At 42.5% G+C, this 19029-nt stretch overlaps 1 protein-coding gene across 1 annotated transcript in view; it reads left to right on the top strand.

Moving 5' to 3' along the window:
- Nucleotides 1-1181: 1181 nt before the first annotated feature.
- Nucleotides 1182-19029, top strand: part of LOC135519884 (inactive dipeptidyl peptidase 10-like) — a 181876-nt gene continuing 164028 nt past the window's right edge. Inside the window, exon 1 of the mRNA XM_064945084.1 lies at nt 1182-1671. Within this exon, the coding sequence (XP_064801156.1) occupies nt 1606-1671 (66 nt within the window). The 5' untranslated portion in view covers nt 1182-1605. The remainder of the gene's footprint in view (nt 1672-19029) is intronic.

Below are 19029 nucleotides of genomic sequence, written 5' to 3'. Positions count from 1 at the left end.
TTGAAAAGAATAATGGAAAAATATTTCACTATTCAGGTGTACAAAGCTCTTAGTGACTCACCCAAGAAGATTCACAGCTGTAATCAATGCCAAATGTGTATCTAACATGTACTGACTCTTGAATACTTATGCAAGACTATATTTTAGTTATTACATTTGTATTACTCTTTATTAAAGATTATGTTGTGTAGATTGTTAACAAAAAAATAATAAATAATAATAATGAAATCCATATTAATCCCACATTGTAACACAATAAAATGTGAAGAAATCCAAACGTCTGAATAATTTTGCAGTGCACTGTATATATTTTTTTGCAGCGTCAATTGCAGGTATAAAGCTTCTTGATCGAAGCCGAGCTCGAGCGCGGTAGATCGAGTATGGAGGCACAGATTTAAGTGATTAATTAAACACTATCTATTCTTTATTTTAGAGGTGGCTGGCTCATGTTATTAACAAATGTTTTAATTGTGTGGAGCTTCTTGTAATTTCCCAACCAGCCTATAACCTTGTCAAAAATGTTTCTCTAAAACGCTACAGTGAGTTTGATGTAGCTGTCTTCAGATTGGCATTGTACAAATGCACAGGCCACTCAAAAAAAAAAAATTGACAACAAAACGAACAACAATTTTAAGCTCCACACTAACCAAGAGCCGCTTCCCATAAAACATATTGGACCAAAAATAAATTAACTCAGATTACGTCAGTGATCATTCCTTTTTGACGGGGTGGTATCGTAAAAGCAGGATGTGTTCGTTGTGCGTGACAGCGCGTTTGCACTCAATGGAGATAAATGCGAGGCACGGTCCAGGACGTCAGCACCATGGACAGCACGCACAAAGCTCAGTTGCTGAACATGATTGATGATTCAAACTGATAAATATTAACCAACCAATAGCTATAGGCCGACATTACACTGCAGCCTACTACTATCATCAACTGTAGCCTACACGCATAATGGGCAAACTAGTAGGACTTGTAATGGCTATATTCTGAAATAGTACAACTAAAAGATGTGGAAATAACATGCCCATTTGAGCTCTGTTGGGTCTTCATTAAGTGTATATTATGTCAAACACGTAATCACACCCCCACCCATTTTGCCGTGAGAACGCATCAGACCACTCCGATGCCCCTTCCCCTCCTCCCCCTCCCAGTTTCCCAACCACACCATCACCATGGATCACACAGACAGACAAGGAGCGAGTAGTCAAGATCCCCTCGTTTGTCGCTTGCAGAAAGATAGAGGGGTATAAACAGCCAGTCTACTTGATATGTTTCTACGTATTTATTCTTATTAATCTGACGAATCGATATTTTTGCCCTCTCTATTTTACATAATAAGGAGAGACAACCAGCATTAGAAGGGTTCTTGTCAGACGTTCTAAGACTTCGCAGAATTAATTCGTGACGGACCACATTGCTGCATGCCTCCTGCTTAATTAAGATTCTGCAATTGATAAACCGGCGCCTATACTTACCAGGCAGTACTAGGACATCACGATCGCCGTTTTGACTAATCCACGGGGCAGTTGGCTCTGACTGCAGCGCATCTTTAGGATTCTCAGCGAGTTGACTCCAAGTTTCTATTACAAGGAGTTTGCAATGACAGCCACGAAGGAGCAGCAGCCGAATCAGAGACAGAAGCCACCGCCGAAGGATGACGAGGAGGTGGGCTTGCCAGTCTATCTATTTGCAATTATCTGTGGTTAGGCTATTGAAGAGTTAATGATCTCATTTCTATTCTTTGATAATACATTCTCCGTCTAGTTTGTGTATTCTCGACTACAAGGTCAGTTAGGCTATAATTCTAAAATTAGATGGCCGCAAATGAATGCCGGTTGTGTGTGGCAGTGTGTGAGAAATAGGGGTCATATAACACCTGAATATCCCTACTTTCTATATTTTTGAACATTTCATATTCAAGAACATATTTCCTAGTCTACAGCAAGGAAGTGCAGTGATGTGTCTTTCACTTGATATGTTGCGTCTTCACTGTCTGCTATTAGAGACCCCTGTGTCTTATTTACCCTATCAGTGATTGCTTTCTGTCCACGCGCTCCCTATTGTGCGTGAATATTGCAAGACAAGATTCAGGACTTATCAATTAGTGACTCTGTAGGAAGACCTCGTCAGTTGTCAAGCCGAGAATAATGAGTGCTCTCGTAGGAATCGGGAGGAGAGGGGGCGGGGGTGACCGCACGGTGTGCGTGCTCGGCGGCTCAGGGGAGATTGTAATTCAACCTTTGCCTCGTAACAGCTGTCCGCAACACACCACCTTGACAGAGAACAGCCGCGGAGAATCACTCTGAAAAGAGTCTACCGAGCAACCCCCCCCCCACACACACACACACACGCACACACACCGCACAAGACGTGCAGCAGCTCACCTCAGTAACTGTTTTCTGTATTTTGGGCACGTCAACCACAATTATCCGAGAGGCAGGGCTTTCTTGTCAGTGTGTTCATGCAGTACAAATAGCCCTCTGAGACCGTGTACCAGTCCGCATCTGCAGAATTTCAAGGTGTGATATCTCTGAATGGAAGAATTGGTGGAGCAGTAACTTGACAACTAGGTTATTGCTTCTAGTTACGTCAACTCTGCACGCTAATAATTGATTTTGCCTCTCTAAATGTTTAAATAACCCTCACATGTTGCACCCGGCAAAGGGATCTTCCAGACCATTGCTATCTATCTGTTTTGACGCGGGAGTTATCTTACTGTATATTATGCCCAACATCTGTGGCCACCACCACCATGTTCATTTTAAATGCCACATTTCCGGTGTCCCTTGTGTTGGGGTCTTACGGGGTTCAACCCCAATGGTCGGAGCTCATATATAATCCTACTACTAGAAATCTAAGACTCTGGGCAAATATTCCTCTTGTGCTGAGGTATCTTTTATGTTCTTGTAATTCCAATAAAATACTGTGAAATAAAAACCTCTCCCCTCAATGAATTTGAGTCTGAATGGAATATCAACCACACTGCAATAGATACCAACCAGCATCCTTTATTGTATCTCTGAAATGCTGTTTTTGCCAAACCCTGAAAACTCCTGCTTTGATTGAATGATGTTGTGTTAGGGGTACCATTGCATTTCCAGACTTGAGTTCAAGTAGTATTTGATATGAGATGGGATTTGAATGGGCCTGCCTGGAGTGACAGATGGGCAGGGTTCGCACTTTATTTTTACACTTTTAATTGGTTCAATTGTACCAGGCATGCTCAATCAAGTGCATCACATATTTAAAAGTAAATAAATATTACTTGAACTGAGGTATGACTAATTCATTGCATGACAAACATGCAAACACTGAAAAGGGATTACCATGAATTTGACAGCAATTCACAGGCAGCTCCACAATGCAGCATCGTTTACAGTATGCTGCAGTAAAATTGTTTTTTACTGGTGATAACATCTAAAATAATATCTTAGATAATATCTCAAATTACTGTACAATTTACAGTGTAGGCTATACACTGTGAAGGGGTTGCCATGAATTTTACAGTAATTTACAGGCAGCTCGTAGGTGTACTGTAATATGAAATACTGCATTTTACTTGCCACGAGCTGCCTGTAAATTACTGTCAAATTCATATGGCATCAAAACAAGTACTGTGTAATGACACACAGTACAATATCGTAAAATGTACTATATTATACTGTAAAAAGTATACATGCTACCGTAATCAGAATTAATTAATTAATGGATGAATTAATCAAATTCATTGAGTGGAGGGGTTTGTATTTCACTTGATTTTACGGTAATTACAAGGGATTGGTGCAAGTAGTTTGGCTGCTAGATAAAGTTAAAGTGTTTACACATTATAGCATATTAATGAATAGTTGGTGTTTTATATCACTTGCAACTCTAGAGGCCTTATTAACAAAAGGTTACAAACTGGCAGCGACTACAGGACAAAACAGACCAAAAGGACATGGCAAAATACTCAAACGTTTAAGACTTGGGCCACTTCAACGGTTCAAGACTTGCTGCCACTTCAATCTGTCCCTTAAATATTTTAAATTAATAACCACGTAGGAATTAAATTGGTACAGCAATCTCACTCACGGGTACAAAAAAATATAACAAGGCACACCTCAAAATAGGTTATTGAGCCAGAAACAACAATACCATGCATCCACTAGTGGTCAAAAGGTTGTTGGCGCACTAAAGATACGGTACGGTACTGTATTTGTAACGGCGTTCTTCTTTTGTTGAAAGAGAGTCGGACCGAAATGCAGCGTGTAAGTTACTCATGTTTATTTAGTGAAGACAAACGAACGAACTATACACGAATAACTAATAAATACAAAAATAACAAACAGAACGTGAAACCAATTACAGCCTGACTGGTGCACACTACACAGAGACAGGAACAATCACCCACGAAATGCAAAGCGAAACCAGGCTACCTAAATACAGTTCCCAATCAGCGACAACGAGAATCACCTGACTCTGATTGAGAACCGCCTCAGGCAGCCAACCTATTTAACACACACACACCCCTAATCAACTACAATCCCAAACACTACAAACCCCAATACGAAAATACAATACATAATAAACCCATGTCACACCCTGGTCTGACTAACTAATAAACTAAAACACAAAATACTAAGACCAAGGCGTGACAGAACCCCCCCCCCCCTAAGGTGCGGACTCCCGAACGCACCTCAATCCCATAGGGAGGGTCCGGGTGGGCGTCTGTCCATGGTGGCGGTTCCGGCTCCGGACGTGGACCCCACTTCATAAATGTCATTGTTCCTCCCCTTCGCGTCCATGGATAATACACCCTAACCGCCGACCATGGCCGAATAGTCCTCACCCAGAACCCTACATAACAGAGGAGCAGCTCGTGACTGAGGGGCAACTCGGGACTGAGGCAGCTCGGGACTGAGGGGCAGCTCGGGACTGAGGGGCAACTCGGGACTGAGGGGCAGCTCGGGACTGGGGGGCAGCTCGGGACTGAGGGGCAGCTCAGCACTGAGAGGCAGCCCAGCACTGAGATGAAGCCCAGTACTGAGAAAAAGCCCAGTACTGAGATGAAGCCCAGCCAGGCAGTTGAATCCGGCAGATCCAGGCTGACTGGCGGATCCTGGCCGACTGGCGGATCCTGGCCGACTGGCGGATCCTGGCCGACTGGCGGATCTGGCAGATCCTGGCTGACTGGAGGATCCTGGCTGACTAGCAGATCTGGCAGATCCTGGCTGACTGGCGGATCCTGGCTGACTCGCGGATCCTGGCTGACTGGCGGATCCTGGCTGACTGGCGGATCCTGGCTGACTAGCAGATCTGGCAGATCCTGGTTTACTGGCGGATCCTGGCTGACTAGCAGATCTGGAAGAGTCTGGTTGACTGGCAGATCTGGAAGGGTCTGGTTGACTGGCAGATCTGGAAGAGTCTGGTTGACTGGCAGATCTGGAAGAGTCTGGCTGACTGGCAGATCTGGAAGAGTCTGGTTGACTGGCAGATCTGGAAGAGTCTGGTTGACTGGCAGATCTGGAAGAGTCTGGTTGACTGGCGGATCTGGAAGAGTCTGGTTGACTGGCAGATCTGGAAGAGTCTGGCTGACTGGCAGATCTGGAAGAGTCTGGTTGACTGGCAGATCTGGAAGAGTCTGGTTGACTGGCAGATCTGGAAGAGTCTGGTTGACTGCCGGATCTGGAAGAGTCTGGTTGACTGGCGGATCTGGAAGAGTCTGGTTGACTGGCAGATCTGGAAGAGTCTGGCTGACTGGAAGAGTCTGGCTGACTGGCAGATCTGGAAGAGTCTGGCTGACTGGCAGATCTGGCTGCTCCATGCAGACTAGCTGCTCCATGCAGACTAGCAGCTCAGGCTGCTCTATGCAAACTGACAGCTCTGGCTGCTCAATGTAGACTGGAGGCTCCGGCAGCGCTGTAGAGGAGGAAGGCTCTAGAACCGCTGAACAGGCGGGAGACTCCGACAGCGCAGGAGAGGGAGAAAGCGCTGGCTGCGCTGAACAGGTGAGGAGCACTGAAGGCCTGATGCGTGGTGCTGGCACTGGTGGTATTTGGCCGAGGACACGCACAGGAAGCCTAGTGCGGGGAGCTGCTACTGGAGGGCTGGGGTGTGGAGGTGGTTCTGGATAAACCGGACCGTGCAGGCGCACTGGAGCTCTTGAGCACCGAGCCTGCCCAACCTTACCTGGTTGAATACTCTCGGTTGCCCTGCCAGTGCTGTGAGGAGAAATAGCCCGCACTGGGCTATGTAGGCGAACCGGAGACACAGAGCGCAAGGCTGGTGCCATGTAAACCGGCCCAAGGAGACGCACTGGAGACCAGATGCGTAGAGCCGGCTTCATAGCATTTGGCTCGACGCTCAATCTAGCCCGGCCGATACGCGGAGCTGAAATATACCGCACCGGGCTATGCACCCGCACTGGGGACACCGTGCGCACCACTGCATTACACGGTGCCTGCCCGGTCTCTCTAGCCCCCCGGTAAGCACAGGGAGATTGCGCAGTTCTCCTACCTGACGCAGCCCTACTCCCTGATAGCCCCCCCCCAAAACCAAAAAAATTTTGGGGCTGCTTTTCGGGCTTCCTTGCCAACCGTGTTCCCTCGTATCGTCGGCTCCTATCTCCGGGGCTGCCTCTGCTCTCCTTAGTGCCTCCACCTGTTGCCATGGGAGGCGATTTCTTCCGGCCAATATCTCCTCCCAAGTGTAGCAACCTTTACCATCCAGTACGTCTTCCCATGTCCATTCTCCGAATAATTCCTCCTCCCTTTGCTGCTCCAGCTGTCGCTGCCTGTTAACACGCTGCTCCTGTTTGCGCTGCTCCTGCCTGTGGACACGCTGCTCGGTCCGAGTGTTGTGGGTGATTCTGTATCGGCATTCTTCTTTTGTTGAAAGAGAGTCGGACCGAAATGCAGCGTGTAAGTTACTCATGTTTATTTAGTGAAGACAAACGAACGAACTATACACGAATAACTAATAAATACAAAAAATAACAAACAGAACGTGAAACCAATTACAGCCTGACTGATGCACACTACACAGAGACAGGAACAATCACCCACGAAATGCAAAGCGAAACCAGGCTACCTAAATACGGTTCCCAATCAGCGACAACGAGAATCACCTGACTCTGATTGAGAACCGCCTCAGGCAGCCAACCTATTTAACACACACACACCCCTAATCAACTACAATCCCAAACACTACAAACCCCAATACAAAAATACAATACATAATAAACCCATGTCACACCCTGGTCTGACTAACTAATAAACTAAAACACAAAATACTAAGACCAAGGCGTGACAGTATTCTGTGTGGTGGAATTTCAGTACCTTTTCAATTACAGCAATTTCCCCACAATGTACCATCATTTGCAGTATACTGTAGTAAAACGTTTCAGAGATTTTTACTATTGGTTATACCTAAAATTACAGTATAAATGACAGTTTCCATTACAATGTGTCACAGAATTGTAGTGATACACAATGCCACAAAGGCAAGTTTTCTTCAGAGATTATGTGAGGCAGTAACTGCACCTGACTCTCTGACAGCCCTAGCAGATCAACCATCCACAACATTTATTTAGTGCATTCAGAGATATACAAATAGAGAATAACTTTTGGATATTTCATTATTTCCTAGTTCCACTTCACTGTTAGAGACATAGCTTAACTATGACTTAAATGTAATGGTTTTCACAGCTTTGTTTTCATTATCAAGAAAGTACCATTGTTAAATGTAATTGCTCAAATATTGAAAAATGCCAAGAGTGTACAAAGCTGTCATCAAGGCAAAGGGTGGCTATTTGATTTGTTTAACACTTTTGTGGTTACTACATGATTACATATGTGTTATTTCATAGTTTTGATGTCTTCACTATTATTCTACAATGTAGAAAATAATAAAAATAAAGAAAAAACATTGAATGAGTAGGTGTTCTAAAACTTTTGACCGGTAGTCTCTATATGTTTCTTTTTACCCCTTTTTTTACCCCTTACCCCTTTTTACCCCTTTTTCACCCCTAACTACTATCCAATTGGTAGTTAGACCCTTGACCCATCGCTGCAACTCCCATACAGACTCGGGAGAGGCGAAGGCCGAGAGCCATGCATCCACCGAAACATGACCTTGCCAAGCTGCACTGCTTCTTGACGCACTGCTCACTTAATCCGGAAGCTAGCCGCACCAATGTGTCGAGGGAAAACACTGTCCAACTGGCGACCGTGTCAGCATGCATCCACCCGGCCCGCCACAGGAGTCGCTAGAGCGCGATGGGACAAGGACATCCTGGCCGGCCAAACCCTCCCCTAACCCAAACGATGCTGGGCCAATTGTGCGCCGCTTCATGGATCACCTGGTCGCGGCCGGCTGCAACACAGCCCAGGCTCAAACTCAGATCTATAGTGACACTTCTAGCACTGAGATGCAGTGCCTTAGACCACTGCGCCAATCGGGAGGCACAGAAGGAGATTCTACCTTCATTCTGTTACTAAACTTCGCATCTACCCAGTTCTTCTAGTAAATGTGTTTTTGTGAAATGTTCTGTGTGTTTTGAAGTAGTCTTTGTGCATAGAGTTGTATGGTTTGTTAAACTCTGAAATTAATGTTTTTTGTTCGTCATATATTTTAAAGTGAAACATCTGAGTCTCAGTGTATTTCCGTTATCGTGGTATTGCCCACACTGTAAAGAAAGGGTATAATCAAAAGTACCATATTATTGTTATTTTATATGCATTGCTTTGTTTATGGCCATGCCATTTTATATTTGTTTAAAGTCGACAATCATAAAGATACATCATACTGTCATGCCCTGAACTTAGAGAGCCTTTTTATGTTTTTTTTGTTGGTTCGGTCAGGGTGTGATTTGGGTGGGCATTCTATGTCCTTTATTTCTATGATTTGTGTTTTGTGTTGGCCGGGTATGGTTCTCAATCAGGGACAGCTGTCTATGATTGGGAATCATACTTAGGTAGCCCTATTTCCCTCCTTTCAATGTTGGTAGTTAACTTTGTTTGTGGCACTTAGCCCTGTAAGCTTCAAGGTTGTTTCTTTCGTTTGTTGTTTTGTTGGTGACATAATAAAATAAAATGTACATTCACCACGCTGCACTTTTGTCTACTTCCAACGACACCCGTGACACATACAAATAAATCACTTTCCATTGATAAAGGTAAGCCAAGCAAACACATAATTGGAGCTTCATGTAAAACACAGGGCTCCTATGGAAAAAAGGTGAATTGCAACATCACTTAGCCTGAATTCAAACCACTCTCCCCCTTCCCTCCCCACCCCATACAATAGATGACAATACCAGTAATGGTACCGTCAATGGATTACCGGATTACCGGCATTGTTACCATAAAACTGTTTTGTTTACAGTAACTTAATGTCAGCCAATTACCTGTAAGTTACTGTAAAACTACGGTAATCATTATCATATTTCCCAACATTCTCTGAATCCTTTGACCAGGATTTGGGGGTATTTTGTGAAATGTAATGGAATTTTGCATCCTTGCTTGCATGCCTTATGTGGATTGTATAACATGCTGACCATACTAATCAGGTCGTGTGCGCGAGCGGTGCAAAATAAATTTAAACACACGTTATTCACTTATTGCAACCACACTGCTCACACGCGCCAACGAGCGTCTGCGTTGCCAAGAGCTAAAATAGAAGTCAGTTCTATTTGTGGCGCTGAACGTGGTGCAAGTCCTGCCTCTCCCATCTTCTCATTGGTTTATAGATGCATATACCGACGTGTTATCTCCTTATTGGTTAAACCCACTTGGGGGATTGAAAGATGAACTGAGCTTGGTTGATCGTCATGGTAACTATGAAAGTTAGATGCCATTCTCCATATAAAGTCCAAAGTTGAAAAAGCCTGGAAGGAGGAGAAATAACTAAAAACGATTCAGTTGACCGTTTTAAGTGTGGATTAGTAGTCAGAGTAGAGGACCTTGTGCATTTGAGGTAAAATAACAACTTAATGTGTATATCCCAGGACAAATTAGCTAGCAACAGCAAACTAGCTAAATAGGACAACTTAGCTAGCAACTGCAAGCTAGCTAGCTAAATTGACATAAATGTTTAATGTTTTCTGACCTGTCCAAAAATTAATATAATTGATTCAGAGTTTGTTTTGATATTTCAACCTTTGTGTCGTGATCGCGTTTGATGTGGGGGGACAAAATCAATTTGCGCATGTCACAGGATCTTAGGATCTTAGGATCTCACTTGGTGAAGGCCACAAGACTGAACATGGATGAATGCAACAACCATGTCTCTGGTGCTAACAAATACAATAATGAGTGGTAACTCAACAATTCATTCCAAAGGCAAGTCATTTTGGGAAATATGCAAATAAGGCTTTGCAGTAAGAGTATGTTACCGTAGAAGGACTACAGTAGCATTATTGGTAGTGTAAATCAATTACAGTAACAGTATTGGATATAGTAAAATACGATGTGGAAACCTTTCCTTTTCTGGGGGGATTGGGTCTTTGTTTTTAGGTAGTGTTCAGTAGGTCATTATGTATGTGTTTTTTTTATGTGTGTTGGCATGGACAGGTTTGTCTACCAGGGTTGGGGCCAAATCCATTTCAATTGCAGTCAATTCAGGAACACAGCAATTCTCTTTCATGTTTTTCAACAAAGAGCATTTGGAATTATATTTGGAGTTTGATTTACTTTCTGAATTGCCTGGAATTGAAATGGAATTGACCCCAGCCCTGTTGTCTACTTAAGTGATAATGCCTGAGAAGCCGGTGTTTGGAGGATATGTTGGCACAGCTGTGTTTGGCAAATGTGCCAATATATCCTCCAAACACCGGCTTCGAAGTCATTATCACTTTTTTACAACGTGTTACCAACATATTCAAATAATGATTGACATATTTAATTCAAAACTGTATTTTGAAAAATGCACATTATTTCATTCTTCCACAAGATATAGTCCAGACATAAATCTAGGGTTACTACCCAAGCCGGCTGGTCCTTCGTTCTATCGGTTCGGTTGCCAGAGACGCGACCCAGTCATTCAGTCTTATTGTTCTGTATCTATGGACGTTACCCAGACATTCGTTCTAAATGTTCTATTGCCATACTAACTCTTGCTTGCTAGCTAGCCAACTACGGCTAATTTACAGTCACGTCAAACAGTGCAGCCAGAATAACAACAGTAGCTGCATTTGCATTTGTTTGAGCTGTTTTCTAGTGACATTTAACTGGATACATCCTTAACGATGAGCTAATGATGCGTGATTTCGCCTGGCATAGAAAATGTGCCCCCTCGTCAGGACACTGTGGTTCAGAGTAGGAGCTAGCCAACAACACAGCTTACACAATCACTTCAAACTGAACCTGGAAAGACTGCAAACTAACCTTTTTTCAGTCAACATTTCTTTGTATATATCCATAAAAATGATGCCAGCTGATTCATGATTTCGACTGGCGGAGAAACGCTGCCTGCCCATCTGTCTCGTCCCGACTCCCGACACATTCATTACTGGTATGGGACGTCTGGAGATTGAATTTGAATATTGAAACAATGTTGAAAATGTCGGAGGGACAGACAGCAAGACAGCGTTCAGATGGGTTTCTGCCGTAGTGCCTAGAAGTTCAACCTGTTCTAAATATATGGTCACCACTATATGAGCCACGTTACAATTCCCACTTTGTGTGATGCCTAGTATGTTTGCCTTTCCCGCCAGTGTGCCAGGTTAGCTTCCTTGCCTTGCTGTTCGCTACGGTGTGTACTTAGTTCATTAGCTATCATAGAGTCCTTGGGAAAACATGTTTTCTGCTCTTCCAGGGGTTTTGTGAGTGTTTAGGGGAGTATTGGATTGATCTGTTGGCCAGCAGTATATCATCAAAGGGCAAATGTATCGACATGACTCTACTGTCATGAGAAAGGCTAGGAGTGTGTGTGTGTGTGTGTGTGTGTGTGTGTGTGTGTGTGTGTGTGTGTGTGTGTGTGTGTGTGTGTGTGTGTGTGTGTGTGTGTGTGTGTGTGTGTGTGTGTGTGTGTGTGTGTGTCTGTGTGTGTGTGTGTGTGTGTGTGTGTGTGTGTGTGTGTGTGTGTGTGTGTGTGTGTGTGTGTGTGTGTGTGTCAGAAAGAGAGAGGTGGCCTTCCACTTGTGCAGCGACTTACATACATAAGATGGGAAAATGAAAAAGATGTACCTGAATTGTCTTTCTCCCCCAACTATCTACATAAATCTCAATGACGAAGTGTACACTTTTAGATATGTACTCCTCTAACTTATAAGGCCATACTTTACATCCTTAAAGTTATTCATAGACACAATACATATTTGGTGAATAGTTGCCATGATACCAAGCCACAGTTCATTTTAAATAATTGCTTAGATAGAGGTTGGAAATGTGAGCCAAACTCCTGGAGCAGCAGACAGGGCTGAGGAACCGAAAGAGGAGATCAGTCGCATGAGCAGCCCTATAAATCCAACTCAAACTCCCACTGGCATTGTCCTTCGTCCTTGCCTTTCCGTTCTTAATTCGCCCCTCAACGGTAATTTTATAGCTCAGTGGCTGCTGGATGCCCCAATGTCACCTATGTCTCCAAAACATTTAGAGAGTGAAAGACTCTTTTGGCACACAGAGAAAGGCTATCTCCAAAAGTGCATAGCCTGTGTGTGACTGTGAGTGTGACTACAATCTTCACTCAGAAACATTCAGCTGTGGGTCAATGAGCTTACCTTGTGGGTGGCTTCCCATTACAATTTTTGGTTACATTTGATTTCTCTAGAATAGATAAAATACAGTTTTTTTTATTCAGAGGGAAATGGCTGAATTTCTATTCACACCCTTGAGCATAATTTCCCTAGTTCTACCCTAACCCTAACCTTCACCCCCATACCCTTACCCTATCCCTAACCCTTACCTTACTCTAACCTTAACCCTTAACTTAACCATTTTACATTTCAACTTCAATGGGGTAGGGATGTTCCAAGGATCCCTGATAGCATGGACCAATTTGACTAGTAATGTAGTCAGCTGTGTTTAATTGGCTTCAGTTACATTTCACTGCAGGAGAGAAAAAAAGCTTTAACACCCACCGTGTAATTTAAACCAAATCACAATTTAATGTGCGGTAGAGTAAAATTGATTCAGATATTAAAACCTGATTAATAGAATCACTGTATTGTCCTGCATATGCTTCTGCGGAGGTGGTCTGGGCATTATACATACATTAAATGGTCTTATACCGATTAATGCATCCTTTGAATGGCTATGTCCTTATTTGACTTAATGCTGCTAGAAAACATTTGCTGTTTTGTGTACGTCATTGACTCTATTTGTATTTTTTAACAACAGCATAGCGATTTCAAAATACTCAAAAATGAAACAAGAAGGTATTGTTTTAGAATTTAATTCATGGAGATCCAATCTGACATTTGGTTTTACATGTTATTTTCCTTTGAAAACAATTAACATCACTTGGCATAGGAGATAAGACTGTGAAGGAGTAGACATTCATAGCAGATCATGTGAGCTCCATTGAGTGCAAATGTCTCATAGATTTTCATCCGGACTAGACTCTTGACTTCAGTGCTAGACAATGATTATCACATGAAGCATCAAATATCTGTCATCAGAGCTCTGATAAGCAAACAAGGAACCAAATGGGACACATATTAATTTGTGAATAACACAGCTGCAACACTCCACGTCTTCTGTGCTCAGCTTCTCATATTAAAGAAAAAACTGACTCCTAGATTGAGCTGGCTCACAGTCAGTCGAGTCATGTTTCCCTTTGTGTGTCATGGGCATATTGGGTAAGAGTCGTTTATACATTAGAGCCCCACTGTGGCATATTGATAAGAACTGTCTGTGGAGGTGATCAATGTACATTTTTAGTATCAACCTCAACCTCCTTCAGAAATACATGGTCCCCAACTTGCACTTTGTACAAGGCTGCTGTGGTTTGAATGCTTTGGTTTCTTATTGGAACGTTTTGTCTGTCTTCTTTGGTCCAAAATAATGTTCTGTTTATTTACTTCTCTCTGCAGCTTTAACTGTTGAAGGCATTTGTAAGGCATACACAGAACATTGCAATCAACAAGGTTCTGTGCTCTTGAGGCCATCCATGGATGGACACCCAAGGTGTATATTAAATATGTGATTGGGTAGTGTTGTGGTTGGTGCATGTTGTAGTGTGGTGTGGGTAGCGCTGTGATCATTGGCAAATGTTCAGTTCTCAGAGTACTGGTGGCTCTTGGCTACATTAGAATTGCATGCATGTCATTACAGAAATACTGTATCTGTAACACTTACACTTCTCTTGACTTGAGGCTCTTCCCAGCTTGTCGAACTGTCATTCAATCTATTTTGAAGCAAAACACTCTACTAAGAATAACATACTACAGGCGGATATAATGAAAAATAATGAGTCAAACTTTTCCACCAGTCATACAGTAGTTAGGGTTGAAAAGCTTCACTAAGTTTGTTAAAGCAATCTATCGTAACTTTGGTAATTTATACTGTGCCTTCAGAAAGTATTCACAATCCTGATTTTCTACATTTTGTTGTGTTACAGGCTGAATTGAAAATGGGTTAAAATTGTAAATTGTTGTCACTGGCCTACATACAACACCCCATAATGCCAAAGTGGAATGATGTTTCTTCAATTTTTTTAAACAAATTCATTCAAATGTAAAGTTGAAATGTCTTGAGTCAATAAGTATTCAACCCCTTTGTTCTGGAAAGCCTAAGTAAGTTCAGGAGTAAAAATGATCTTAAGCCCCTAGTCTATTGACCCACTGTTGCATCAATCTAAGAAACGTAATCAAAAAATCCTCATCAAAATCCGTCAGTTTAAGCTAGATATATATTTTCTTGCATGGGCTCAATCGACCATCTACCACCACATCCACCTATGGCGGCCTTCCGCATTTGCGGTGGAAGGTGGCCGAGATACGGCGTTGTCTGTCAGACTACAAGTGTCCCAGGACTCATCTGATGGTAACCGGTACTGGTTTAAAAACTGAATGTATGGAGGTAGTTTTGTGCCTACCCCAAAAAAAGGAGTTAAATATGTGTAAAAAAATTATATATACACTACCATTCAAAAGTTTGGGGTCACTTAGAAATGTCATTTTTTTTGTAAGAAAAGCCATTTTTTTTGTCCATTAAAATAACATCAAATTGATCAGAAATACAATGTAGACATTGACATTGTATTTGTAAATTACTATTGTAGCGGGAAAGGGTTGATTTTTAAAGGAATATTTACATAGGTGTACAGAGGCCCATTATCAGCAACCATCATCCTGTGTTCCAATGGCACATTGTGTTAGCTAATCCATGTGTATCGTTTTAAAATGCTAATTGATCATTAGAAACCCGTTTGCAATTATGTTAGCACATCCAAGACAACACTTTACTGAGTACCACTCTCCATATTTTCAAGCATAGTGGTGGTGTTATGGGTATGCTTGTAATCGATAATGACTGGGGAGTTTTTCAGGATTAAAAAATAAAAGGAATGGAGCTAAGCACAGGCAAAATCCTTTCTGAAGGCACTGTATGCTACATTTGATAAAGCCACGTGGTGGGCAAGAGATAATTACAGACACCTGTGATAATCTGAAGAACCCAGAAGAGCCACTAGATGTCTTGTGGTAGATTACATAAAATCCTTCAAAGACCCCAAAATTCTGGTATTATACTGGTAAACCTCTAAAGTTTCCAGTAATATACCCTCCCTTTGCAGCCCTAGTCAAATCCTTTACCAAACAAATGTTGATATGTAATTGAAGAGCATGTTGTCTACAGAACAAAAAAAACCTTCAACGATAAAGGGTGTATCATATGGCACTTGATTTCTTCAGATATGTTAATCTTGCTTGAGGGTAGATCCTTAATTGGATACAGCAAGCCCCAACAGACCAGCACAGATACACACAGAGCAGTACAACTCAACATTGACTAGAATATGAACGTAAGCTAATGCGACAGACTGATTGCCAATGCGACTGTGAGGATCGACGCTGGAGACAGGAAGCAGGTACAGGGAGAACATTTCATAAATAACAGACATGAAACAAGACAGGAACAGTGTCTGGACAGTGGACCAAATAACAACATCAATGCTGACAAAGGATGGAACAGAAGAAACAGACAGATAAAGGGGAGGCAATCAAACAATGATGGAGTTCAGGTGGGTCCAATGAGGCGCAGGTTCGCATAACGAATGGGACAGGTGTGCAGGGCCTGGGCACAGGACTAGCCGGCTGGGGGCGTAAAAGCCATATGAACCGGTAGAGGCGTGGGAGCCTGGCAAACCTGCTGAGGCTTGGGAGCCTGACGATCCAGTTGAGGCATGGGAGCCTGATAAACCAGCTGAAGCATGACGTCGGGTGGGCGCCTGCCGAGCCCACCGGGGCAAGAAAAACCTCTCGAGCCAGCTAGCGCCTGGAAGCCCTATGAGCCAGCTGAGGCACCCCGGTAACATCGGCAACGGCACCCGGACCCGACCTCCCTGATGCTTTCAATTTTGGGTGTCAGCATTCTATGAGGATCGACGCTGGAGACAGGTATCAGGTACAGGGAGAACATTTAATAAATAACTGCCATGAAACAGGACAGGAACAGCGTCTGGACAGGGGACAAATAACAACATCAATGTTGACAAAGGAATGCAACAGAGGAAACAGACAGATAAAGGGGAGGCAATCAAATAATGATGGAGTTCAGGTGGGTCCAATGAGGCGCAGGTGCACGTAATGAAGGGGACAGGTGTGTGTAGTGATAGGTAGTCTTGTGCCCTCGAGCACAGGAGAGGGACAGCGGGAGCAGAATTGACAGTGACGACTCTGAATCTGGAATAAGTAATGTAATGCATCCCTACTAATCAGTTTGATACCCTCATTGATTACAGCTGTATGTAAATCGTTTGAATTATGGATGTTGGAATGCACTATTAGTGCATCCCAAATGTCACCCTATTCCCTATGTAGTACACTACTTTTGACCAGGCCCCATTGTACTCTGGTCAAATGTACTGTAGTGCACTATATAGGGAAAATGTTGCAATTTCAGACACAGACTATGAGACCAGCATCATTACAACACTGGAGAGACACGTATTGCTGTTGTATCGTGAGGTGCAGATTAGGAATTCTGAGTATTCTCACAAGTTGTTTACCACAGTTTTGGCAGAACCTCAATCAAGGCCTCGATTTGTTATCTATTTGTTGTCTGGGGAAAAACAGTCGCAGACATCGATGGAATGAATCAGAGAAACTTGTGAACTTTTTGGTACAACATAAGTATTTTTAGCCCCTAGAAAACACACAACTATTTTATTCCAGCCTTCTTTTTAATGATGTAGCCTTCATAATATGGCAGACGATAAGATATCACTAAGGATTTGTTTTTTCACAACAACAAAAAATGCAACTTTGAGATCTCATGACTTTGAAAATTGTTTTATATTCCAGGGGCAGTTATAGCTATTTTGTCTTACCTAGCTGCACCATTGGTTTTAAAATATTTAAGGTGTTATACATGCAACATGAATATGAACAGAGAACTCTGATCCTATGAATTTGATATGGAAGCAGCTGAGCCCTGTGGTTGTATGAATACAATATCATGACAGTGTGGTATGAATCCAGTGTTGTGCGTATATCTGAATTCAATATGACAGAGACAGTAACTAATAGAGAAGGGTGTTTCCTTCAGACCTGAGGGCATCACCGGTGTACCTCAGGGCAAAGTTAGTCATGCTAAATACAATAAGAAGACAGCCTATGCCAGGCTAGTCATTTCCAATTATTCAGTGGATCAATTTTGACCCAGACAAATTGTATTTACTTCTGGCACACCGCTACTGTTTCACTCTACATTTTGCCAATCTTTGACCATCTTAATTCTTACTGTAGAATAACGATGCATTGGCTTAGGTAAACAACTTGACTTGACTTGACGAGGGTAAACAAAACAGAGAAATGGCAGAGCGGTTATTTTTCCCCCAGCGGTTGCACTGTCAACATTGTGAAATAGCTTAGTGTTGCGGTGATGGCCTGGGCAAAAACTGGTTGTATCAACGTTCTTTCAATGTAATTTGTCAACGTATTGTAAAGTGAAAAAAAACAACGTAAGCCATTGTTTTGAGGGTGACATTTCAACCACAGTGTTATGTAATCATTATAACCCCGTTTCAACATAGACAAATCTTGTCTAGGGGGCCAAGGGGCACACTCCCCCTCAAATTTGTCCTATTTAAAAAAAATGTTTTGCTGTTGTTTCTCTGTAATACAACTAGCCACCTAATGTAAGAAGTTGGCTTTAGCCAGCCCAGATAGGTTCCAAATCTCTCAACCTCATCACTTGCAACAAAGAAGCCATTTCGAGTTAGAATGGCTAGCTTGTCTAACTATTTTAGCTGGCATGCTTGCTGGAAAGGTTGTTAGCGTTTAGAAAAGCAAGCAATAACTGAATGTACTGAATAATACTCACATTCCTTTTTAAATAGTTTTACCCAGATTTTAGCAGAGATGCAGATAGACATATTTAGTTTATTAAATAAAAAAGAACCACCAGTCAGGCGGATACAAGACAGCACAAGAGGTACGCTTTGATATGCAGAAAAATAAATAAATATATTTATTTTTACATAGAATTAAGCATATTGATTATGGCTCTAGATTGCAGGAAACAGATCATTCAGGTATATGAAAAATGCTAACTTCTCCAACCACCCCCCAGTTATCCTTACTTACTTTGTGCCCTCCTCAGAATTTTGTGGTGCATCAGGCCCCTATCGTCAATGATGCTATTTATATTGATTTCAAATCAAATTAAAGTTTATTTGTCACGTGCGCCGAATACAAACTTACAGTGAAATGCTTACTTACAGGCATACTTACTTACTCGGTGAACAATAGGTAAAGAAATAAAACAAAAGTAAGAAGACAGGCTATATACAGTAGCGAGGCTATAAAAGTAGCGAGGCTACATACAGACACCGGTTAGTCAGGCTTATTGAGGTAGTATGGACATGTAGATATGGTTAAAG

Source organism: Oncorhynchus masou, chromosome 29, assembly GCF_036934945.1.
Source record: "Oncorhynchus masou masou isolate Uvic2021 chromosome 29, UVic_Omas_1.1, whole genome shotgun sequence".
Lineage (NCBI taxonomy): Eukaryota > Metazoa > Chordata > Actinopteri > Salmoniformes > Salmonidae > Oncorhynchus > Oncorhynchus masou.
Note: the sequence above shows the minus strand (reverse complement) of the source record. Positions and strands in the feature narration are given on the sequence as shown.